This window comes from Dipodomys ordii, unplaced genomic scaffold (assembly GCF_000151885.1).
Source record: "Dipodomys ordii isolate 6190 unplaced genomic scaffold, Dord_2.0 Scaffold20, whole genome shotgun sequence".
NCBI lineage: Eukaryota > Metazoa > Chordata > Mammalia > Rodentia > Heteromyidae > Dipodomys > Dipodomys ordii.
The window spans coordinates 9867280-9892032 of NW_012267236.1; the positions used below are offsets into that span (position 1 = coordinate 9867280).

General features: G+C 41.1%; 1 protein-coding gene across 1 annotated transcript; it reads left to right on the forward strand.

Annotated features, from left to right (window-relative positions):
* Positions 1-30: 30 nt before the first annotated feature.
* Dnajc27 (DnaJ (Hsp40) homolog, subfamily C, member 27) lies at positions 31-24159 on the forward strand. Its single transcript, XM_013013726.1, has 7 exons — positions 31-139; positions 7069-7151; positions 11847-11916; positions 13365-13529; positions 16068-16190; positions 20066-20226; positions 23424-24159. Exons 1-7 carry the CDS (start codon positions 53-55, stop codon positions 23554-23556), a joined length of 822 nt encoding a protein of 273 aa, XP_012869180.1. The 5' UTR covers positions 31-52; the 3' UTR covers positions 23557-24159.
* The last annotated feature ends 594 nt before the right edge of the window (positions 24160-24753 follow it).

The window sequence follows — 24753 nt, forward strand, 5'->3', positions numbered from 1 at the left end:
TACCTCGGTGCACCAGGAGACCGAGGCGAGTGGCCTCGAGAGAGTGAGGGTAATGGAGGCCAACGTGCCAAAGCGGAAGGAGCCGGGAAAATCCCTCCGCATCAAAGTCATCTCCATGGGCAACGCCGAAGTGGGGAAAGTGAGTACTGCGCGCCAGGCTGGGCGGGACGCCACGCGGCGGGGTGACGTCCCTATTGGCTGAGAAGGCCGTCACTCACCAGCCGGGCGCAGCCTCCTCTCCACCCCTCCCCCGAGCAGGCCAGGGATGCTGCTGCTGCTTGGGCAAAACTATCCCGACCTTTCTGACCTCTGGGTGGTCGCTGACACCACTCTCCCTAGGAATGTGTCTGGGGTGCCTTTGGACCCTCGAGTGCACTCCTCAGAGAGTAAAGGAGGTGTCCTACTGTCTCATCGTGTGCTCAGATAACAGGTCTAGGTGACAGGTCCAGCAGCTGGAGGTGGAGAGTAAAAGTTGAGTTACTGTTGGCGGTGCTTGAGAGGTGCTGGGATGAGGTGCGTGTGAGGATAGAGCGTGTGCAGTGTGGCAGCACAGCCTGGAGTCGACACCCTCATCTTGAGAGCGTTTATAACTAAAGAGGCATGGTTCACAGGGGAGGCGGTTGGCGAGGATCTGCTACTTTTTTAAAATAATATATGGTAGCATCCATGTCTACTTTCTTAAAGAAGCCTGTTTTCCACCGCTTTTACTCTCTGCTCTCTGCTGAGTATCAGCTATAAATTCCCTTAGCATGGAGAAGGGAAAAATCAGAGGTAACCTGGGGCCTGTTCCCACATGAATTCTGAGACTGTTTCTTCTTCACCCCAATTGTCACTCTTGTCTAAGTGGAAGCTGTTGGTTAAGAACACCCAAGGTCATCAGTGACAGATCCTAAGTCTTCACCCTCCTAAAGGCATTGCTGTTTCCACCGTTGAATGCTGGCAGAGTCAACTCCCTGAATTATGAAAGCAGTGACATTGGTCAAGATGCTTGTACTCATAAAGTGACATGTTGAAAGCCCTTTGTACAACTTACTTAAGACAATACAAAATTAACTAATTTAAAAAATCAACTCCTTGGGGCCTGGAATGTGGCTTAGTGGTAGAGTGCTTGCCTAGCATGCGTGTAGCCCTGAGTTTGATTCCTCAGTACCACATAAACAGAAAAATCCAGAAGTCACACTGTGGTAGAGTGGTAGCCTTAAGCATAAGAAGCTCAGGGACAGTGCCCAGACCTGATTTCAAGCCCCAGGACTGGCAAAAAAAAAAAAAAAAAAAAATCCTTAAGTGCAAAACAGCAGTTGATGACAGTGTTTAGGCCCTCACATAAGAGATGTCCAGGAAATGTTTATTAGTGTTTTCTCTGTATGTGTACTACTCATCTCTGTGTGTGGAGGTATTAACAGACTATCTTCTGTAGGTCAAACTTTATTGAATGTCAACTATGTACCAGACATTAGCAAGAAAGTTAAAAAGTCTCAAGTTATATACTAAGCTGGCTAAATGAGTGTGTATCATGTTTGTAATTTTACTACATTTATAATGGCTCATTAGCAACATTGCAAAATACCCAGTGTCACCACATATATGTAATACTGTTTTCTTTACTAGCAAATAAAATTAGACAAGAGAAAGAAAATATTTACAAGATGAAGGCAAAATGATCATTATTTGTTAATGATATGATTGTTTACCTGGAGACTAAAAGAAAGATTAACCAAAAGCTGGGCGCCAGTGGCTCACGCCTGGAATCCTCTTCCGGAGGCTGAGATCTGAGGATCAGGGTTCAAAGCCAGCCCCAGCAGGAAAGTCTGTAAGACTTTTATCTCCAGTAAACCACTAGAAAACTGGAACTGGCGCTGTGGCTCAAGCTAAGAGCGCAGGGACAGCACTCAAGCCCAGAGTTCAAGCCTTATGACCGATTAAAAAAAATAAGATTAACTGAAAAACTGCTAGAAACAATAAAACAATCATGCCAAATTATGCATAAATTAATAGCTTTTTATACCATTTAGATCATGTGTTTGTGTGTGTGTACTAACTTTCTCACACACACACAGAGAACTACATGGCTCAAAGAACTAGGTTAGAGAAAAAAAAAACTATTTCCTTCTCCCCATGCAGGAAATTGGAGTTAAAGGCTACTGAAATACATAAATGATTTATTTCATTTATCTATTTTTTGGTGCTGGGACTGGGACTTGAACTCTGGGCCTCCAAATGGCTTCCTTCTCACAGCTGCTGCTCTACCAGTTCTAGGTTTTTGCTGATTAATTGGAAATAAAAGCCTTATAGATTTGTCTGCCCAGGCTGACTTTTTTAACTGTGTTCCTCAGATCTCAGCCGCCTCCTGGATAGCTAGGATTATAGGCATGAGCCCCTAATGCATGGCCAATTTTACAATAATAAACAAGGTAAATAATGACCCATGTAAAATACTTAGGTTTATACAAAGAAATAGGAAGGGACTTAAGTGGAGAAAAGTTTTAAATTCTGTGGAGGGATATGCAATTAGGCAAATGGAAAGATAAACTTTTCCCTTAGAGCATTCAATATTGTATGTCACTTATTTAATATACAAATTTAATTCAATTCTAGTTAAAACACCAGTTAAGCTTTCTTTTTCAGGATATAATAACTTTACTAAAGTCCTTATGAAAAGGTAAACATAAAAAAGAAAAATATGCTGGGTGCTTGTGGTTCACACCTGCAAGTCTACTCAGGAAACTCAGATCTGAGGATGGGGGTTTGAAGCCAGTCCAGGCAGAAAAGTTCCTATAAGACTTATCTCCAATTAACCACTCAAAAACCAGAAGTGGCGCTGTGGCTCATATGGTAGAGCTTCAGCCTTGAGAACAAAGGGAACAGCACCTAGGCCCTGAGTTCAAACCTTACAACTGACAAAAAAAAAAACAAAAAAGAAAGAAAAATATATGACTACCCAAGAAAATATGAAAAGAAAAATAAGAGGAGGCTAATTATCAGATTGTGTGTGTGTGTGTGTGTCTCTGTTTGTCTGTCGCACACACACACACACACACACACACACACACATGAATTCAGGTCTTGGGCATTGTCCCGTAGCTTTTTTGTTCAAATCTAGTACACTACTACTTGACCCACAACTTCCACTTCTGGCTTTTTAGGGATGAATTGGAGATAAGAATCAGATGGACTTTCCTGCATGTGCTGGCTTTGAACCATGGACAGTGCCTAGGCCTTGAGTTAAGTCCTGAGGCCAGCACCAAAAAAACTAAAATCCAAACAGCTGGTAGAGTAGCAGCTCAGTTGTAGAATACCTGTCTAGCAAGTATGAGGCTCTGAGTTCAAACTCCAGTACCACCAATTAATAATAACTGAAGAAAAGAAAATTATTTGGAAAAATTAATGAAGATGAAAACTGCCTAAAAATATATGTAAGAAAACTAGAAAAAAAGAATTACAAGATTAATATTGAAAAGGAGATAAGAATGTATTGGAAAAGAAGGTAAGAATGACTAAGGAATGCAGGATTTCCTAGCTAAGTATAAGTTACTAAAATTAATTCAAAAAAGAAGTTGAAGTCAGGTTCCAGTGGCTCATACCTGTAATCCCAGCTACCAAGGAGGCTGAGATCTGAGGATCATGGATTAAAGGCTATCCAGGCAGGAAAGTCCATGAGACTCTTATTTCTACTTAACCTCCAAAAAGCCAGAAATGGAGCTGTGGCTCAAGTGGTAAACTGCTAGACTTGAGCACAGAAGCTCAGGGTCAGGGCTGGGAAGGTGGCTCAGTGGTAGAGTGCTTGTCTTGTATACATGAGGCCCTGGGTTCGATTTCCCAGCACCACATAAGCAAAAAGAAAAAAAGCCAGAAGTGGTGCTGTGGCTCAAGTGGTAGATTGCTAGCCTTGAGCTGAAGAGCTGAGGGACAGTGCCTAGGCCCAGAGTTCAGGCCCTATGATCGGACCCCCCCCCAAAAAAAAAAAGCTCAGGGACAGCATCTAGGCCCTAAGTTCAAACCCCAGTACTGGCCCAAGAAATAAATGAATTGAATTATGTATTTTAAGTCATTTGAATTAATTTAAATTTAAATAATTTGAATTAGGTTATTCCAGGCCCAAGAAAAAGATAAAACAGCATCCCAACTCATTATTGTAGCTTAAATATTAAAATTTGAAGTAGTATCAAAGAAAAGTGTATATACCAATTTCATAGGTACATGAGTGTTGGCAAGTAGAACTCAGTGTATCAAAGAATTCATTCTTTCACAAGAAGGTTTGTTTCAGGATTGCAAATACGGTTCAATATGCAGAACAGAATCCATGTAATTTGTTACATCAACAAATTAGTGCAGAAAAGTTACATGATGCTTTCAGTGCTATAAAACATTTCATATAGTCCAGTAGTAGATCTTGATAAACATAAGCAAAATCATAATAAAATGCAAACAAAGTACAGTAGAAAATTATTATAAACTAACAGTAAATGTCATGCCAATTGGTAAAACACTAAGACCGTTTCTAGTAAATAGCTACAAAAAAAGAATACCTACTATTCTTATTATTCAACATTGTTTTAGAAATTCTAGAGATTAACAAAAAATTGAAATAACTGGTATAAATGTTAAAAAAGAAAAATTATGTGTTGCTATTTTACATTATATATAGAATATCTGAAAGATTCTTTAATCTAGTTTAATTAATTAGAGGCTGTGGTAGAGTAATATGACATAAATGCATAAAGACTAATAAATTACATTAACAAATCTAAAAATGGAAATGAAAAAAGATATTCCACTTATAATAGTGAAACCTATAATACATTAGGGAGATATATAGTAAGAAAGATATAGTACTTACCTGAATAAAGCCAAAATAATTGAAAGACATCAAACAAAATCTAAGCAAATGGACAAATCATGTTCTTTTGCCGGAAGACATTATGGCAACACCAGTGCTTCCAAAGCTAATATACAAATTTAATATAGTGCCATTGAAAATAGGGATGAGTCTGACCCTTTCTTTTCCTTCCTTCCTTCTTCCCTCCCTCCCTTCCTTCCTTCCTCCTTTCCCTTCTCTTCTTTCTCTTGTTCTTTCCCCTTCCCTTCCCTTCCTTTCCCTTCCTTTCTCTGGTGATGGGATTGAATCTAGGGACTTATGAATGCTAGGCAAGTGTTTTACCACTGAACTGTATATCCCCAGAGCTTTTTTGGTAGAATTATTCTAAAATTCATATGAAAGAATAGCTATCTCAGAATGACTAGTCAAAGAATGGAAAAGAAAAATGAAATAGGATAGTAGAAAGAGAATTTGCCTAGACAGATATATTACAGACTGAAACAAATCAAAGAAGTACTACAAGCTGGGCACAAGTGGTCCACTCCTATATCATGAATTACTTGGGAGGTTGAAAGCCATGAGCATTGTGGTTCAAGACTAGTCCTGGCAGAAATTCTGTGCAACTCCATCTCAACAGAAAATGTTGTGTGTTATGATATACACTTGTCATACCAACTGTGGAGGGAAGCAAAAAATAAAAAAATAGGACCACCGGCTGGGAAGGTAGCTCAGTGGTAGAGTGCTTGCCTTGCATACATGAGGCCCTGGGTTCGATTCCTCAGCACCACATAAGAAAAAAGAAAAAAAAAAGCTGTAAGTGGTGCTGTGGCTCAAGTGGTAGAGCGCTAGCCTTGAGCTGAAGAGCTGAGGGACAGCTCCTAGGCCCAGAGTTCAAGCCCTACAACTGGAACCTCCCCCAAAAAAATAGGATCATGGTCCAGGTACATGCCTCAGTAGGAAGTGAGACCTACCTTAAAAACAACCTGTATGAGAAAGAGTAAGTGGCATAGCTTAGCAGTAGAGTTACCTGCCTGGTAAAGCATAAGGCCCTGAGTTCAAACCTTATTACTTCTAACAGAGAAAAGTATTACTTTGGTATAAAAATAGACAAATAGATCTGTAGAACAGAATAGAGCCCCAAACAAATCCAGTTATATGAGCAACATTTTAAAGTGACAAAAGGAATCAGGTACAGTTGCTCACACCTGTAATTCTAGCTACTCAGGAGACAGATTTGAGGATTTGAGATTTGAGGATTTGAGCCCAAGCTAGAGAGTATGTAAGACTCTTGCTAGATAGTATTTAAAATTTTTAAAAAGACAGAGTGGCAAAAGGGTCTGGGTATGATAGTACATGCTACTTAGAGTTTGAGACCAGCCCAGGCAAAATTAGCACACTCTTATTTCAAAATAAAAAGAAAGGCGTTTTGTGTGTGTGTGTGTGTGTGTGTGTGTGTGTGTGTGTGTGTGTATTTTAGAATTGTAGCTAGAGGTTTTAAGTTCAAGCCTCCACCACAAAAACAAAAGAAGTTATAAGCAAGGCACTAATTGCTCATGCCTGTAATCCTAGCTACTCTGGAGGCTGAGATCTAAGGACCATGGTTCAAAGCCAGCCTGGACAGGAGAGTCTGTGAGACTCTTATCTCAAATTAACCACAAAAACCAGAAGTGGAGCCCAAGTAGTAGAGCAACAGCCTTGAGTACAAAATCTAACCTATGGTGACCAGGCCCTGAGTTCTAAGCCCCAGTATTGGCACACAAAAAAAGTTGGGTGGGAAGCATGGCTCATGTGGTAGAATGCCAGCTTAGCAAACAAACCAAGCAAATGGATTAGGCCCTGAGTTCAAACCTAGTTAGTATTAAGACAAGAATATAAAAATAAGTATTCGGGCTGGGAAGGTGGCTCAGTGGTAGAGTGCTTGCCTTGCATGAATGAGGCCCTGGTTTTGATTCCTCAGCACCACATAAGCCGGAAGTGGTACTATGGCTCAAGTGGTAGAGTGTTAGCCTTCAGCTGAAGAGCTGAGGGACAGTGCCCTGGCCCAGAGTTCAAGCCCCACGACTGACAAAATAAATAAATATTCTTTAAAATGTTTACTTTTGGGATTTGTTTGTTATTTTATAGTTTTGGCTTTTGAAAACACTTCTTTTTCATAATAGTAAATGAAGAAACCATAACAAAGAACTGTGTCTATCTCATATATCTATCTCAGTATGTATTTACTAAGTGAAATGCATTTTTTACTTTTTCAGAGCTGTATTATAAAGCGGTACTGTGAGAAAAGATTTGTGTCTAAATACCTTGCAACAATTGGAATTGACTATGGAGTCACAAAGTGAGTATTTTGTTTCCCTGGCTTATAAATGACACAGAAATTGAGAACTTTTAAAATGATCTGTACTTGCATCTATGGATGTATGCAGGCTATCTTTGAAATAGAGACTTTGAAGATAAATGAGAAAAGACAGAACTAACAGACCTCATATCCTTCCTTCATCCAGCCAATGTATTGAGCACATTCTACTAACAGGCCTTGTGGTAGAGGTGGACTGTGCTGAGCCAGTCAACACAGAGTGTAACTGGCAGATGAACCTCTCAGGAAACATGTTCTGTATAAGCAGGTCCTACCAGCAGGGATGTTTCTAGAACATTGAAAAATATTCTTCCTGCTGGGTGCCAGTGGTTCACCCCTATAATCCTAGCTACTCAGTTGGCTGAGATCTGGGAATCACAATTCGAAGATAGCCTGGGTGAGAATGAGAAAGTCCATGAGATGCTTAACTCTAACTAACCATCAGAAAACCAGAAGTGGTGCTGTGGCTCAAAGTGGTAGAGTGCTAGCTTTGAGTGAAAAAGCTCAGAGATAGTGCCCATGCCCTGAGTTCAAGCCCATGACGGACAAAATTCTTCCTGAAACAAGTATTTTAGTTGGAAATTTCTATTCAAAACTTCCATTATTATTATATGATTTTTATGTATTGAAATCTAGTACAGGGCTGGGAAGGTGGCTCAGTGGTAGAGCGCTTGCCTTGCATGCCTGAGGCCCTGGGTTCGATTCCTCAGCACCACATAAGAAAAAAGAAAAAAGCCGGAAGTGGTGTTGTGGCTCAAGTGGTAGAGTGCTAGCCTTGAGCTGAAGAGCTGAGGGACAGCGCCCAGGCCCAGAGTTCAGGCCCCACGACCGGACCCCCAAAAAACAACAACAACAAAAAAAAAAACTAGTACAAATGATCTAGGAACAATGAAATTGAGTGACAGTGGGAACTGAATTGGAATTGAGTCTTAAGAAGGCTGAGTTTGAGCAGGAATAACACTACCAAAGAGTAGAATTGGGGTGGGCAGCACACTCCCTAACCATGTGCTTGCCAGTGCTCCCTATTCTTCCCCCACCCTTCCGTTCTATCTGCCCTGAACTGCTGCCTCCTGTTCCCATTTCAGTGCTGCTATGACTCTGTCCCCTCACCTCTCCACTGCCATTTTTCATTAGAGAGTAAAATGTCTGAGTTTTTTAAGGCTTCTGAACATCCTCTCTATTCATCAGGTCCTTTATGCTAATGGCAAATGTTAAAGTTCTTTAGATTACTGATGTGCTTATATATAGTGCCTTTAGATGATTAATAGATATATCTTGTTGCATAAATTAAGTACATCTAAAAAGGAAGTTTGCCAGATTCAAATCTGAGAGCAGTATTCAAGTGGGTTGACAAAAGTGGCAAAAGTATATCTGACCTGAATTACAATTAGACGAAGGACAGAGTTGAGTTCAGGTATCTTTCGTGACTATAATTAAAATAGTTCAAATACATAGCAAAATAAAATCAAGAGTTCTTGCAACATCACCATTTTCAGACAGCAGCAGAGTCTATTACAGCAACTTTTCCTTATGAAAATTATAACCAGCCATTGGTGGTTCATGCCTGTAATCCTAGCTATTCTGGAGGCTGAACTCTGAAGGTCTTGGTTCAAAGCCCCCCAGCCTGGGGCAGATAAGTCCAATTAGTCGCCAGAAAAGTCAGAAGTAGAGTTGTTGCTCATGTAGTAGAATGTTATCCTTGAGCACAAAAGCTCAATAATACTGCCAAGGCCCTTAGTTCAAGTCCCAGGACTGGAGTGCGCGCATGCGTGCGCACGCACACACACACTGAAAATTGTAACCTCTTTACTATGTAATGTATGAAGCTCTTCACTGAAATACACATTTCCTTTTTAAATTAATTTATATTTTATTATCTTTAAGTAGTACTCAATTCAACCAATCAGTTTATAACACACTTTCTATTTTTTTTCTATTTTCTGTAATGATGTGGTAGGAGACCACATTTAAGGAAGTTTTGTGGGTTTTTATTTTTTTATTTCTCTTTGTATTCACTTTTGAGGTTTATTTGTATCTTATTGATATAAATTTAACTATGTAATACTTCATTCAGTGCATATATAAATTATTAATAGTGCATAAAACATTAATACAGTTCTAAAGCCAAAACTGTACATAATACATCTGCCATCCCTTTTACCCCATTTCTACTTACTCTCTGCCAGTAATTTTCTTTTCTTTTTTTTTGCTAGTCCTGGGGCTTCAACTCAGGGCCTGGGCACTGTCCTTGAGTTCTTTTTGCTCAAGCTAGTACTCTACCTCTTAAGCCACAGCTCCATTTTTGGGTTTCTTAGGGACAGGATAAGTAATTAGGCTGCCCTCTTTTAGATTTCCTTATGTGAAGACATTTGTGTTACTTCCTGACTTTGCAGATTTTATAGGTTCCATCTCTTTAGCTTCTGTCTTCTCAAAGTAAAATCATAATAATAAGAAGAAGAATACAAATTCTTGTATCTTTTCCAGAAACTTTCAAGCTTTATTGTTTTTGTAATCTTAACAGTGAGCTAAATCAGTATTGTTTTGCTTTCACTATTGTGCCATTGTGTTCTTTTATTTTGCTTTTCTCCTATTCTCTTTTGTGAGATGGATCCTGACTTCACAGAGATGTTAAAATGGAAACAAATAGGCACCTTAGAATTGATGGAATGTGGGTAGAAAACTCAGGTGTGCCAAGCTGGGAATGTGGCTTAGTGGTAGAGTGCTTGTCTAGCATACATGAAGGCTGGGTTTGATTCTTCAGTACCACCTACGCAGAAAAAGCCAGAAGTGGCATTGTGGTTCAGGTGGTAGAGTGCTAGCCTTGAGCAAAAGAAACTCAGGGATAGTGCCCAGGCCCTGAATTCAATCCCCAGGACTGGCCAAAACAAAAACAAAAAACAACCAACAGTTCAGGTGTGAAAAAAATCATGATTGGAACCAGGCATTGTTGGCTCACGCCTGTAATCCTAGCTACTCAGGAGGCTGAGATCTGAGGATCATGGTTCAAAGCCAGCCTGGGCAGGAAAGTCCTTGAGACTCTTATTTCCAATAAACCATTAGAAAACCAAAGTGGCGCTGTGGCTCAAGCAGTAAAGCGCTCGCCTTGAGCTGAAGTACTCAGGGACAGCGCCTAGGCAAAGGGTTCAAGCCCCACAACCGACAAAAAAAAAAATCATGATCAGATGATTAGAGACTAGGTTAATCTAAATATATAGGTATAAAACAACTGTAGGAATAGGGATTTCAGATCAGAAAGTCAATGCTATAAACTTGGACAGGGAGTGAGGATGAATAAAACAGGAAGCAGTAGAGGGGCATTGAGAGCAGGTGCTGAGACCCTCAGGTTCCATAGTAAGGAGTCATATCATAATGTCAAAACCCAAAACATGTTACTAAGAAGGCATAATGACTCTACTGTTTATTTACTGTTAATATTCTCTACTCATAAACTTTGAAGGGTGTTTTAGGAAATCATTTCTTGTGCTGAGGAAACATTAACGTTTAAAGTGTTGTAATTTCCTCTCAGTTCATTTAGTCTCTTTTTCTTTTAAATTCAATTAAAAAGTAAAGTTCAGGTTAGTTATAATAGTATAATCCCACTTTTATAAGACTATGTCTATCAGTCTTATCTATGCATAGAAAATAGTCTATAGCTATATTTATATTAATGAAGGTTGTAGGTGGTAGGATTTGGGATAACTTAAATGTTTACCTTTTAAATATTTGTGGTTTTCCTTAAGGTTTTAATTATTCATTAAGTATTTTTCAATTTTCTCAGAAAAAAACTAGGAAGAAACATTCCATGATACTAATAGTTGTTCATTCTTTTGGAATTGTTATTGTTTGCCCTTTTGTTCTCTTATTTTCCAATTTGTTTCAGAAAAGCAAACAAATTGACTATTGTTCTTTTTCTAATGACAATCACAAGAGAATTAGACCAGTACTATTAACATATATATGTATTCTTCTATTGTATGGTAACCAAATATAACCAGTGATGATTAAGATATCTTAGTGGGACTGGGGGCATGACTGAAATGGTAGAGCACTTGTCTAGCAAGCTTGAAACCCTGAAATCATTCCCCAGTATTGGGGAAAAAATAAAAATTATCCTAGTAAATTGAAACTTTTTTTTTTTTGGTCAGTCGTGGGGCTTGAACTCTGGGCTTGGGCGCTGTCCCTCAGCTCTTCAGCTCAAGGCGAGCACTCTACCACTTGAGCCACAGCACCATTTCCAGTTTTCTAGAGGTTTATTGGAGATAAGAGTCTCGCAGGCTTTGAATCGTGATCCTCAGATCTCACCCTCCTGAGTAGCTAGGATTACAGGTGTGAGCCACTGGCACACGGCTTTTTCTTCTCCTTTATCTTATTCCTGATTATCCTGAATAAATTTTTCTTAATACCATAGTAGTAGCCACAGTAGATTGGTTCAGGATTGTGGACTGAATTATCTTGAAGTCATGACGGTGTTTGCTCCAAGTCAGCTCAGTGTTCACAAAGCATGGCAGCAGGGCAGTCTGCCAGTTATTGGCTCCTGTGGTAAAGATTATCTGGACTCAGAAGGAGGCATAGAGAAAGCCTCTTTGAAATTTCACACACAGATCCTTCTCAAATTCATAACTGACAGAAATGGAAACTGTGACCTCCTTTGGGATTGTTTCTGTTTGAATATTTCAGAGTACAAGTCAGAGACAGAGAAATCAAAGTCAACATCTTTGATATGGCTGGCCATCCCTTCTTCTATGAGGTAAGGAAACCTTCTATTCAGTATTGTCAGTGGGTTTGGGAACACCAGGGAAAGTGATTTTGAGAGTTACTTAAAACAACCAATATTGGAATCATGTGTGAAATTAATCATGTTTGTGGCTTGCCTTCTGAGATTTAACTTGTTAGGAACCCATTAGTCTTTTATGTTATCCTTAAATAGGGATATGAAATGTAATTGGTGTGTGTGTGTGTGTGTGTGTGTGTGTGTGTGTGTGTGTGTGTGTGTGTGTGTGTGTGTGTGTGTGTGTGTGTGTGTTCAAGTCTTGGGCTTGAACTTAGGGCCTAGGAGCTGATTCTGAACTATTTTGCTCAAGGTTAGTGCTCACTTGAACCACAGCTCCACTTTGGGCTTTTTGGTGATTAATTGGAGATAAGTGTCTCATGGACTTGCCTACCTGGGCTGGCTTTGAACTGTGATTTTCAGATCTCAGCCTCCTAATTAGCTAGGATTACAGGCATGAGTCACTTGTCCTGAGGTTTTAACCTAGGACACCACACTTTCGCGCCTGGTCCTTTAGCCACTGGCCCAACCTTTTGGCTTTGAACAGAGATTTTCAGATCTCAGCCTCTTGAGTAGCATAGGATTACACTATGAGCCACCAGTGCCAGGCCAGGTTGTCATTTCTGATAGAACATTGAGAATCATCAGATAATGGCCACAGGACAGAAGGAAGGCAGTGCCGATACACATGGCTTTTTAGACACCATACTAAGTGCTTTGGCTTCATTATTTCACTTAGTTCTCATACTAACTGAAGCAAGTAGTATTGTCCTCATTATACTGATGAGAATACTGAGACACAGAAAATTAAATGACTAGTCTAGGATCATGCAGCCAGTAAGTGTGAACCCATGTCTGTCTGTCTCCAAAGCCTGTGTTCCTTGCTGTCCCATTATGCCAAGGCTCTGAATTTGGAGTTTTGAAAGTTGTTATATAAACGCTTCCTCCACCAAACTCCCTGGAGCTCTTTATAGCATCCTGGAAGAAGCCAGCATAGGGATGTAATATCTCAATGGCTGTACCAACTGTGGAGATTTGTGTCATTTTTACCTTAAAATTTTTTAATTGTTTATCTTTGTAAAAAGAGCTTGGCATGACTGGTATTCCTTTAAGGTCTATGAACAGTTAGCTAGTGATTGCCTCTGGCTGTGGAGTTGGAGGTGGAGAGGGCTGAAGCAAGATGCCCTGGCTTTCTGCTATGAGACTTTGTGTACTAGGAGATTTTGTATGTGTGTGCCAGTACTTGAACTTTAGTTTTTTATGTTACTTTGATTTTTGTAAAAAACAAAAAACCTCTAAAAAACAGTAAATATGGAGATTTAAGTACTGAGTACACGAAAGAACACACTTGCTGAGTTAATGACTGGAAGATACATTCTTATGAAATTGGAGAACCTCATCTTATGCATCTGTCCTTCCATCTGAAGGTGCGCAATGAGTTCTACAAGGACACACAGGGCGTGATTCTGGTCTATGACGTTGGGCAGAAAGACTCCTTCGATGCCCTTGATGCATGGCTGGCAGAAATGAAACAGGAGCTTGGGCCTCATGGAAATATGGACAATATTATATTTGTGGTGTGTGCCAACAAGGTAACCACTCAGCTTCCTAGGGAAAAGGGACAGCTCAGCCCTAAGGTTTTTTATTCTTTGACATAGAATCACTCATCTTTCAGTAAGACATGCCTGTAAATCTGGCACCAGTGGTTCACGCCTATAATCCTAGCTATGCAGGCGATTGAGATCTGATTGTGGTTTGAAGCCAGCCCCAGCAGACAAGTCCCCATGAGACTCTTATCTCAAATAAACTACCCCAAAAAAGCTGGAAGTGGCGCTGTGGCTCAAATGGTAGAACCCTAGCCTTGAGCACAAAGAGGCTCAGGGACAGTGCTCAGTCCCGTGGACTGAAGGAAAAAAAAAAAAAAGGAATGCCTGAAGACAAAACCAAAACAACCAGAAAAGTACCATCAAAGTTTTTATTTTGTTTTATTTTTCTAGTACCCTACTTAAGGAAACAGGTTGAGAACTGAGCAGAAGCTCTAGAGCCTGATAATGAAACCCTGACCTGCTGGGAGAAAGAGCATGCAGGATATGTAGACCATGGAAAGGTGCAGAAAGTAGACAGCAGCTCCCTGGGTGTGGCAGGTCATGAAGCCCCTTTCACAAAGGTAGTAGCTGCTCTACCAAGGGAGGAAGTAGGATGTATGATAGAAAATCAGACAAAAATCAGTTACACTCAGTTTTATTATTCTTGTTGGGTTTTTTTGGTTTGGTAAGGCTCATTAAAAATGTTTTGCTTTGCATTATTTACCATAGCTAAGATGCCCCTCAGTAGATGAATGGATCAAGAAAATGTGATATATATATATTATATATATATATATTATATATTTATATATATATAATGGAATTCTATGCCTCCATCAGAAAGAATGACATCGCCCCTTTTGTTAGGAAATGGAAAGACTCGGAAAATATTATATTAAGTGAAGTAAGCCAGATCCAAAGAAACATAGGTCCCATGGTTTCCCTTATTTGCAATAACTAGTATATGTCTGAGATAAGTAGAAAAGGTCAAATGCTATGTACATATGACCAGATAAGATGTTGTTAAGCGAAATGAACACCAAGATAGGGACACAAGTGGTTTTTTCTTTCTTGCTATTGTTTCTAATGTATTTATAATGTACCATGTGATTTTTTTGTTTGTTTGTTTCTTTGTATGTTCCTCCCCCATGGTATAACCTCTGTTTTCACTGTATTTGATGTCGGTACCCTGCATCTTGTATATACACTTTTCTAATTTGGTGAGGGGAAGGGAAAAAACAATGCTTAAATAGGGATACAGGTTGACCCATTGTAACAATGAGATACACAAGACACTATGTTGAAAAATGAACTTTACAATTTAGGTGGGGAGGGGAGAGGGGAGGAGGTGTAGTCATGGAGGTGGGAGAGAGAGAAGAGATGGTAGGGGAAAAACAAAGGAGGAGTAACAATGCTTGATAGGAAATGTGCTCATTACCTTGTTCATGTAACTGTAACCCCTCTGTCCAATTTTTTTTTTTTTTTGTCAGTCCTGGGGCTTGAACTCTGGGTCTGAACACTGCGCTCTACTGCTTGAGCCACAGCACCCCTTCTGGTTTTCTAGTGGTTTATTGGAGATAAGAGTCTCATGGACTTTCCTGCCCAGGCTGACTTTGTTGTTGTTGTTGTTGTTGTTGTTTTTGGTCCTGTCATGGGGCCTGAACTCTGGGCCTGGGCACTGTCCCTCAGCTCTTCAGCTCAAAGCTAGCACTCTGCCACTTGAGCCACAGCGCCACTTCCGGCTTTTTTCTTTTTTCTTATGTGGTGCTGAGGAATCCAACCCAGGGCCTCATGTATGCAAGGCAAGCACTCTACCACTAAGCCACCTTCCGGTGGCGCTGTGGCTCAAGTGGTAGAGTGCTAGCCTTGAACTGAAGAGCTGAGGGACAGCGCCCAGGCCCAGAGTTCAGGCCTCACAACCGGACCCCCCCCCTAAAAAAAAAGTTTTGCTTTGCTGGGCACCAGTGGCTCACGCCTGTAATTCTAGCTACTCAGGAGGCTGAGCTCTGAGGATCATGATTCAAAGCCAGCCCGGGCAGGAAAGTCTGTGAGACTCTTATCTCCAATAAATTACCAGAAAACTGGAAGTGGCACTGTGGCTCAAGTGGTTGAGTGCTCACATTGAGCTGAAATGCTGGGGGGCAGCGCCGAGGCCCAGAGTTCAAGCCCCATGACCAACAACAACAAAAATTATTTTGCTTTTCATGGTGCCAATGGCTTATGCTTATAATCCTAGCTACTCAGGAGGCTGGACCCTGAGGATTGCAGTTCAAAACCAGCCTTGGCAGGAAAGTCTGAGACTCTTACCACCAATTAACTACCAAAAAAATGAAAATGGCACTGTGACTAAGTGGTAGTACACGAGCCTTGAACACAAAAATTCAGAGACAGTGCCAGAGACCTTAGTTCAAATGCCAGGACCAGCACACAAAAAAAGCTGTGTTTGTTTTTATTTGTTTTGCATCAGTAGAGGATTGACAAGGCCTCCTCTGGCCTATTCTAATGGGATGTCAGGAATCCTCTCTGTCACTGACTTTATTTCAGATCGACTGCACGAAGCACCGCTGCATTGATGAAAGTGAAGGGCGTCTCTGGGCTGAAAGTAAAGGGTTTCTGTATTTTGAAACTTCAGCACAAACTGGAGAAGGTATCAATGAGATGTTTCAGGTAAATGAACATTTTGCTATTTTACAGTTTGAATCAAGATCAGTAGTACCAATTTTTTAGCAAAGTAGTAATAGGAGGTTTTCATTAGAACAAATTCTTTTCAAAGAAGCTATAGATAGATTGATATAATTATTTAGAGAAAGAGAGATAAGAGAGTGAGAAGGTTGTGTGTGTATGTGATATCTGCATGCGGTCTATTACAGATCAGACCTTGCTGATAATCAGAATACTGGAACTTATTCAAAATATAGATTTCTAGGTTCCAGACCTATTGGAAGTTGAAAGTTGTAATGAAACCTAGGAATCGATATTTTGGAAAAGCTCTCCAGGTGATTTTGAGGTCCATCAAGTCTACAAGTTAGTGTATTGCTTAAAGTGAAACAGAAGATTTTTTTCAAGATGGTCAATGCAGAATCTAGCCAACCGCATAAAAATGAGGTCAGCAGGGAAGCAAGCAACCTGAATAGTTGGTCATTGTTTTTCTTTTTTTTTTTTTTCCCCTGGTGCTAAGGTTTGAACTCAGGATTTCATGCTTGCTCAATTGGTACTCTACAATTTGAGTCATACCTTTAGCCTGTTTTTTTTTTTTTTTTGCTGGTTATTTTGGAAACAGAATCTCTCAAACTTTTCTGATGAGGCTGGCTTTGAATTGCCAATTCTGGATCTTTGACTTCTGATTAAGATTACATGCATGAGCCTCTGGTACCCAGTGATGGTTATGGGTTTTTGATTTTTTTTTTTTGGTTGGTTGGGGGGCTTGAACTCAGGGCCTGGGCACTATCCCTAGGCTCTTTTGCTCAAGGCTAGCGCTCAGCCACTTTGAGCCACAGTGTCACTTACGGTTTTCTGGTGGTTAAATGGAGATAAGCACTTTCCTGTCCAAGCTGGCTTTGAACCGTGATCTTCAGATCTCAGCTTCTTTAGCTAGGATTACAGGTGTGAGCCACCAGCAGCCAGCTGATGGTCACTCTTTAAAACCTGCTAACTTTGAATAACTTAAGTGAAGGAGGCTTTTTAAAACATTAAGTTATAAAGTCAGCTCTTAATTATAGGTATGTTTGTGAGAGATGGTATGAATAATTTTTCTTAGGACTATAGCTGATAGTTCGGCTATTTCTAGCATTTCCAGTAATATAGCTATTACTATAACGAGTTGTTCTCAATTATTGATTCTACCACTTGAGCAACAGCCCACTTCCAGTTTTTGGTGGTTAATTGGAAATAAGAGTCTCAGGACATTCCTGCCCTGGGCTGGCTTTGAACTGGGATCCTCAGATCTCAGCCTCCTGAGTAGCTAGTATTACAGGTGTGAGCCACCAGCACCCAGCAGTATTGTATCTTTTATGCTGAGTTTCCTCTTAGAAGATATTGTCCCTCCTACTATCAGACAGGCTTCATTTTTGGCTGACAGGCTGAACTCTATTTCAGGGTCAAGGTTGATATTCATTTGCTATGCTTTCTATTTGTTTGAATACATAGACCTATTTGAGTTTACAGGTCTATGTGTGCAGTAATGATTCTCAACTGTTCAGTGGTATTTTGCAATTCTGGAGATGCTTTATATTTTATCTCTTTTGAGACTTACAAAGTGTGGCAAATAATTCACTTCTTATACATGAGAACAGCTACTAAGGAGAGTAAGTAATAACTGTTAGAGATTAAATTTCTTTTTTATTCTGTTTTATGTTATTGTTATAATTATACATTACTGATGGGGAGTGTCATAATAATTAGATATATATTTATATACAATCTGTTATGATCAAATCAGGGTAATTAGTATCTCCATAAATTAAATTTTATTCTCATTGGCATCTATTGTGTCTCATAAGTTGAACCTGTTCACATTCTTAGTCTTCATAAATATATTTTTACCGCTTCTGACTGCTTTGAATAACTTATCTTTTTTGGGGGGTAAAGAGTAGTCCAGTACCAGGGCCCAAAGTCAAGGCCTTATTCTCTTGCTTAGCTTTTTCAAGCAAGGCTGTGCTTCTGCCTCTTGAGCCACACCTCCACTTTCATCTTTTTGCTGGTTAATTGGAAATAAGAGCCTTACCAACTTTGCTTGGACTAGGATTACAAGCATGAGCACCTGGCACACTAATTTATCTTTAACTTTAGTTGTTAGCAATTATGCCATGATGTACGAAGGGGTAGTTCTCATCACATTTATTCCCTTTGGGATTTGTTGATTTTTCAAAGGTTGATAGCTAGATGGTTTTCATCAAAATTGGGAAGGTTTTATTTTTCTTTATGTTGGCTTTTTTTTTTTTTCTTGATGCCGGTATTGGGGTTTTGAGCCACACCTTCATTTCTGGCTTCTTGCTGGTTAACTGGAGATGTCTCAGTTATTTGTTTGCTAGGACTGGCTCTGAACAATCTCAGCCTCTTCAGTAGCTAGGTTTTTATGCCTGGTGTTTTCTCCTTTTTAGATCAAATATTAATTGGCCTCATTTTCGTTGTTTTTTTTTCTTTCCAGTTACATTTATACTAGATCGTTGATTTTGTCCCACAGTTCCTAAGGCTTTGCTTCTTTTCCTCCATTTTTTTCAATTTTTTATGTTGTATAATTTCTGTTTATCAACAATCTGATGTTAAACCCATTGAACGAATTTTTAATTTAGTTTTTTGCAGTTCTAGAATTTGCAGTTGGTTCTTTTGCATAATTCCTAATTCTCTGCTAAGATTCTCTGTGTACTCATTCATAGTGCATTCTCAATCCACATGTGGTGGTTCCCAGCTATATTCAAGCTACTTGGAAGCCTAGGATTGGCAGGCTAATCTGGGTAGAAATTCATTAAGACTCCCTTCTCAGCTGATAGCTGGGTGTGGTGGGACATACCTATTCTAGCTTCATGAGGAAGCATAAAATAGGAGGATTGCACTCAGGCCCTGTTCCAGGCAAAAAGTGAGACCTTTCTCAAAATAAGCAAACAAAAAGGGTTGAATGTTTGGCTCAGTGTTAGAATGCCTGTCTAGTGAACATGAGGCCTTGAGTTCAAGCCCCAGTAGCACTAATAAACAAAACACACACACACACACACACATACATTTTCAAGCCATATTTTTTGGCAGTGTCTATAATCCTGGCTCTTGGGAGGCTGAGGCAGTAGGATCAAGAGTTTGTGGCCATGCTAAGTGTGGGTAGCTCATGCCTGTAATCCTGGATACTCAGGAGGTTGAGATCTGAAGATTGTGGTTCGAAGTCAGACGGGGCAGTTCTCATCTCCAGTTAACCACCAGAAAGCCAGAAGTAGAGCTGAGGCTCAAGTGGTAAAGCACTAGCCTTGATCTGCGCTCTACCACTTGAAGAAAAAAAAAAAAAAGCTCAGGGACAGTGCCCAGGCCCTAAATTCAAGTCCTAGGACTGGCACACACATACAAAAGAAATGCTGAGTGCTGGTGGCTCATGCTTGTAATTCTAACTACATGGGAGGCTGATATTAGGAAGATCATGGTTTTAGGCCAACTATAGGCTGAAAGTCCACTGGATTTCATCTCCATGGAAGAAGCTTAGTGTGGTAGTGTACAGCTGTGATCTTATCTATGACAGGAAGTCTGAAAGGGGCAGATTACAGTCCAGCTACACACTTGGAAAGGAAGCCTAGGCAGGAAAGTGTGTGAGACTCTTTACTCTGAAGTGGAGCTGTGGCACAAGTGGTAGAGCACCAGCCTTGAGTGGAAAAGCTAAAGAACACATAGTACCTAAGCCAAATATTTAAATAGTATAAGAGGAAAAAAGATCTTCCAAAGTACACATTTGCTTTATTTGTGACTTTGAAGTGTTAGTGAAGTATGTGAAAAATCCTTAAGTTGACACTTGAAAGGCATTCCTATTTTGGCAGAATCAGTTCTTCTGTGTTTTCTTCTTGCAGACCTTTTATGTGTCCATAGTTGACTTATGTGAAAACGGTGGGAAGCGTCCAACTACAAACAGCAGTGCTAGTTTCACCAAAGAACAAGCAGACACAATTCGCAGAATTCGCAATAGCAAAGATAGCTGGGACATGCTGGGAGTCAAACCCGGGGCATCAAGGTAAGCATGGCTCCGGGGTACTCAGTGCTGAGCTCTGATAGGCATGCCCCCCCCTTCCACCGGGCTAGAAAAATGAAGGTGTGTGGACATGGATTACTTCAGAGCCAGTGTAACCATGAGAAACTTATAAAAGAGAATTCTCAAATCAACAGGGAGAAAGAGTATCAGCAATCAACTCATTCAGAAATTTCATAGGTGGGAAAATTGGGGTTCTTTGAGATTAAGCATGTTCTAACCTCCTAGAAGTTAATAATAGCATCTGCCTATCTCTGACCTGGCTTTTTCAAGAGCTCTAGTAGTTCCTCATCTGTGGGTGTATTTATGTTCTTTGTTTCCTTCCCTCCCTCCCTCCCTCTTCTCTTCTCCCCCCCCCCCCCCGCTTTCTCTTTATCTCTCTTTCTTTGTTTGGTACTAGTTTCACCAGGTAGATGACCTACCACTTGAGCCATACCTAGCTCTGATGTGAAATAGCAAGAATCTATCTCAAGAAAAAGAATCAGGAAGAGAAGTACAGTTGCTCTTCTTCATTGTTTGTGCAGTATAACTGCTGATGGTGTACTGTTACCACCTTAACCTCACGTGTTACAAGTAATCAGGGTCTGATTTTCCACCGTCATTCTTGAAGGGACTTGTGAAGGGACTCATATTACCTCATGTCTAAAACGCAGAGCTTATTGGTGTCTTTTAAATGTCCTTTAAGACCTCCATAGTCTCACTCTAAATCCTTCCATGTCATTTCCAAAGGATAGAAGCTGTAATATTAGAAATCTTTTTTTTTGGCCAGTTGTCTACTTATTAGTGAACTTAGCATAGTATTGATTAGTAAAAATAAAATGCTGGTATCCATGATGAATATATACTTCTAGGAGGCTCGTGCCTGTGATATAGCTACGTGAAGGGAAAGCCTGGGAGGATCTTAGTTTGATCTCATCCCAGGCAAAAAGTTATTGAGACCCAATCTCAACAACAAAAAAGCTGAGCATGGTGGTGCCTGCAGTCCCAGCTACATGGGAGGTGTAAGTTGGAAAATTGAGGTCCAAGGCTAGCCCAGGGGGAAAAAAAAGCATAAGACCTATCTAAGGCAAAAGAGAGTTGGGTTATGGCGCAAGTTATAGAGGGCCTACCTAACAAGGAGGCTGAGTTCAGCCCTACTACTTTAAAACAAAACCAACCAAATAACTACATTGAAATAAATTAAACAAAACATCTCTTACTTTTGCTTAACAGGGTCTGTCAAAATAATACTAAGCACATTTGGGGAAAATCTTAAAACGCTTTTGTTTTCTTAAGTTGCAGAGAATTTTGATATTTGTTTGGTGCCAACCATTATACCGTTCTTGACTTTAAAAGAATCTTCCTCAGAGTTGATACATTGGTGTGGACCTGAATCAGCCTCATTTCTCCAAAAATTCCCCTTGAGAGTCTCTCCAGGACTTAGATATCTTGACAGGCACTCCCCACCCAGAGGCCAACCATCACACTGAGCAGGTGGATACAGAGCACAGTGGCCCCTGGCTCTGCCCAGGACTTCCTTCGGGGAGAAAGCAGGGATCAGATAGCTGCCTGGAGGGGAGAAATGCAAACATTGGCCCTTCAATGTCTTTAAGAGAAAACTGAGACCTGAGGATCGCGGTTTAAAATCAGCCTGGCAGGAAAGTCCATGAGAAACTTACCTCCAATTAACCACCAGAAAACCAGAAGTGGCACTGTGGCTCAAAGTGATAGAGTACTAGCCTTGAGCAAAAAAAGCTTAGGGACAGCACCCAGGAGTTCAAGCTCCACAACCGACAGAAGAAGAGAAAAAAAAAAAGGGAGAGAGAAAAGAGAAAAAAATGAAAAAGAAAAAGATGACATTCAAAGTTAAAACAAGAAAATTCAGAGGGAATTTTTCTGTAAGAGAAAAAGACTTAGCATGTATGCCTAAGATACAAGTGTCCAGGTTGACACATGAAACTCCATTACCTCCAGGGTGTCAGAGAGTATCTCCCTGATTTGGAGATGGAGATTAGAAAGTGCTGTTAGAAATACAAAAGAAAGGGCTGGGAAGGTGGCTCAGTGGTAGAGCGCTTGCCTTGCATGCTCGAGGCCCTGGGTTCAATTCCTCAGCACCACATAAGAAGAAATAAAAAAAAAAAGCCGGAAATGGCCCTGTGGCTCAAGTTGTAGAGCGCTAGCCTTGAGCTGAAGAGCTGAGGGACAGCACCCAGGCCCAGAGTTCAGGCCCCATGACCGGACCAAAAAAAAAAAATACAAAAGAAAGGCCAGAGCACTTGGCCATAGCACCATGGCCAGTTGTGTGGGATAGGTGGGTCCTGGTTACTTTCCAAAGAGGAGTGGGAAATAAAACTGGCAGCGGTGGAACTTAATCTGACCCTAGTAGTGCTGGGTACTTCCAACCAGCTAGTATCCTGACTGCTGAGGGTGCTGGAGAGCTGGATGGGTGGGTCCCAGCATCTCCAGGTCGTCCCCAGCAGGCTCTGCTCTTCCTCAGGACCTGGAAGTCTGCTCAGTCCCTTCTCCTTCATCTTTTCTATTTGATGGAGAACTTTCTGTGCAGATTCAAACCACAGACTTGTGGGTCTTGGCCGCCTGAGTAGTTAGGATTATGGGTGTGAGGCATGATACGCAGCTCTGTTCTCCCTCCTTTGAGAAACAGACTTCCCGGTGCCAGCTTGCCACGAAGCACCCCTGATGTTATGATCCAGGCCTATCCTTGACTGTCCCCTCTTCCCTGGCCAGCTGGGTTCCTTTGGGACTATTCCCATGTGAGCCCGCACTCTGCCTCTGTCCGTTCTCTCTCTGGCACTCTTGAGTTCCCAACTTATACTAATCCCAAGCCCCCACTTTCAGAATGCTTCAGGGAGTAGGGGCTCCTTGGTACCCCAGGCAATCATCATCCAGCCAGCAAAGGCTTGCTCAGCAACCCCAGCTGCCTAGTGCTATAGTTGTCATCTGATCATGTTTTACCGTTTCCTCTGAGTTTGTGTATGTTCTGTATTAGATTCTTTTACTTACACATTGCCTCTTATTTATGAGGTTGTTGGGGGTTTTTTTGTTTTGTTTTAGTTTTTTTAGATCTACCTTTGAGAAGGTAAATAATTGGGATATGCTTACAACAAAAGATACAGTATATGTGGAAACAGCTGAAAGGCAGGTCTTGGACTGACCCGTTACTAAAGCCTGGCTGCTTTCCACAGGGAGGAAGTCAATAAGGCCTACCGGAAGCTTGCTGTGCTGCTCCACCCTGACAAGTGCACGGCTCCTGGGAGTGAAGATGCCTTCAAAGCAGTTGTGAATGCCCGGACAGCCCTCCTGAAAAACATCAAATAGGAGACAGAGGGAGACAGCATTTAGTGCAGACAGACCCCTCTAGTTGAAAAGCCTGCATGGAGTTTTCCTTCATGAAATCTCTCTGCTCTGTTCTCTCATGTGCCATCATTTGTAGCTCAGTAATGCAGGTGCCTTTTACCATCCTGCAGGCATTTACAACAAAGGATCTGCCTTTGCGTGAAGTGAAGAGAAGCCCGCGTCGTTATGCACTGCTCTTCCTTTCCTATTATCAGAGTTGGGTTTTCTCATCTGTTTGTAAGCTTTGTAATGGGAGCACCCTTTAGGCTTGAGAAAGTCCATGAGGTTACTGGAGGGAGACAAGAGACAGTGTGAATTTCACGCTTTTACTTTTTAATTCATCATCAGAGAAAAAAGTGGAGGGAGAGAAAACAAAAACAAGCAGACAACTTTCAAGCCCCCAGAAGGCTTGGTTAAAACAAGTTGTTCCATTATCAATGAAATGAGTTCCTTTGGTGATATTTTAATTATCATTCTATAATTAGCTGAGTGTGGTGGCACATTTGTATAATACCAGCACTAAGGAGCCTGAAACAGAAAGATTGAGAGGTCTAAGCCTGCCTGGGCTACTAGAGTCCCTGTCTGGAAAAAAAAAAAAGGAAAAGGCATCTATAAGTGAGCTCTGGGCACCCCTGTGGAACTATGTGGAGTAGCGTTACAATTCTGGATTGACATTCATTGTGTTTCCTTCAGCAGCCACCAGGGGGAGAGAGAAGCCATTGCTAAGAGAAGAGTGGGAGGCAGGCTTAGCTGTGGGAACACTGCTGGGGCTTACCAGTCCCACCATCTGAGGCCTTTGCCTGCTGTAGAAATGGTTGCTGGGAGCAGCTGGGAGCCCTGTGCACTGGAATGAGACGCAGGCTCCATGACAGAAGCACTTGCAGGGTACGCTGGAGACTGCACATGGCCAAACGTAGGCACATACCCAGAGGGGAAGACCAGCTAAGAGCAGGTGTGTTTGTAGGACGGGCAGTGTCCTCACAAGCGTCTGACAGGCTTCCACACCTCTTCTTCCCTCTTCGTCTCTCTCTGCTCACATCTGCCTCAGCCTCCTCTCTTCCCCCCTGCCAGCCTTGCCCTGAGCTTGGTTGGCCAGAAACAAGTTGGTCCTTTGGGGACAGTGGGGCAGATCTAAGCCCTGTATGGGACAGAATACTTCTAATTTCTGCTTGGGCTACA

Excerpts from the sequence above, each read along its gene's own strand:
- Dnajc27 (XM_013013726.1), top strand. The coding sequence starts at position 53 with ATGGAGGCCAACGTGCCAAAGCGGAAGGAGCCGGGAAAATCCCTCCGC. Across the intron at positions 7,152-11,846 it reads ATTGACTATGGAGTCACAAA|AGTACAAGTCAGAGACAGAG; the intron begins GTGAGTATTTTG and ends TGAATATTTCAG. Across the intron at positions 11,917-13,364 it reads GCCATCCCTTCTTCTATGAG|GTGCGCAATGAGTTCTACAA; the intron begins GTAAGGAAACCT and ends TTCCATCTGAAG.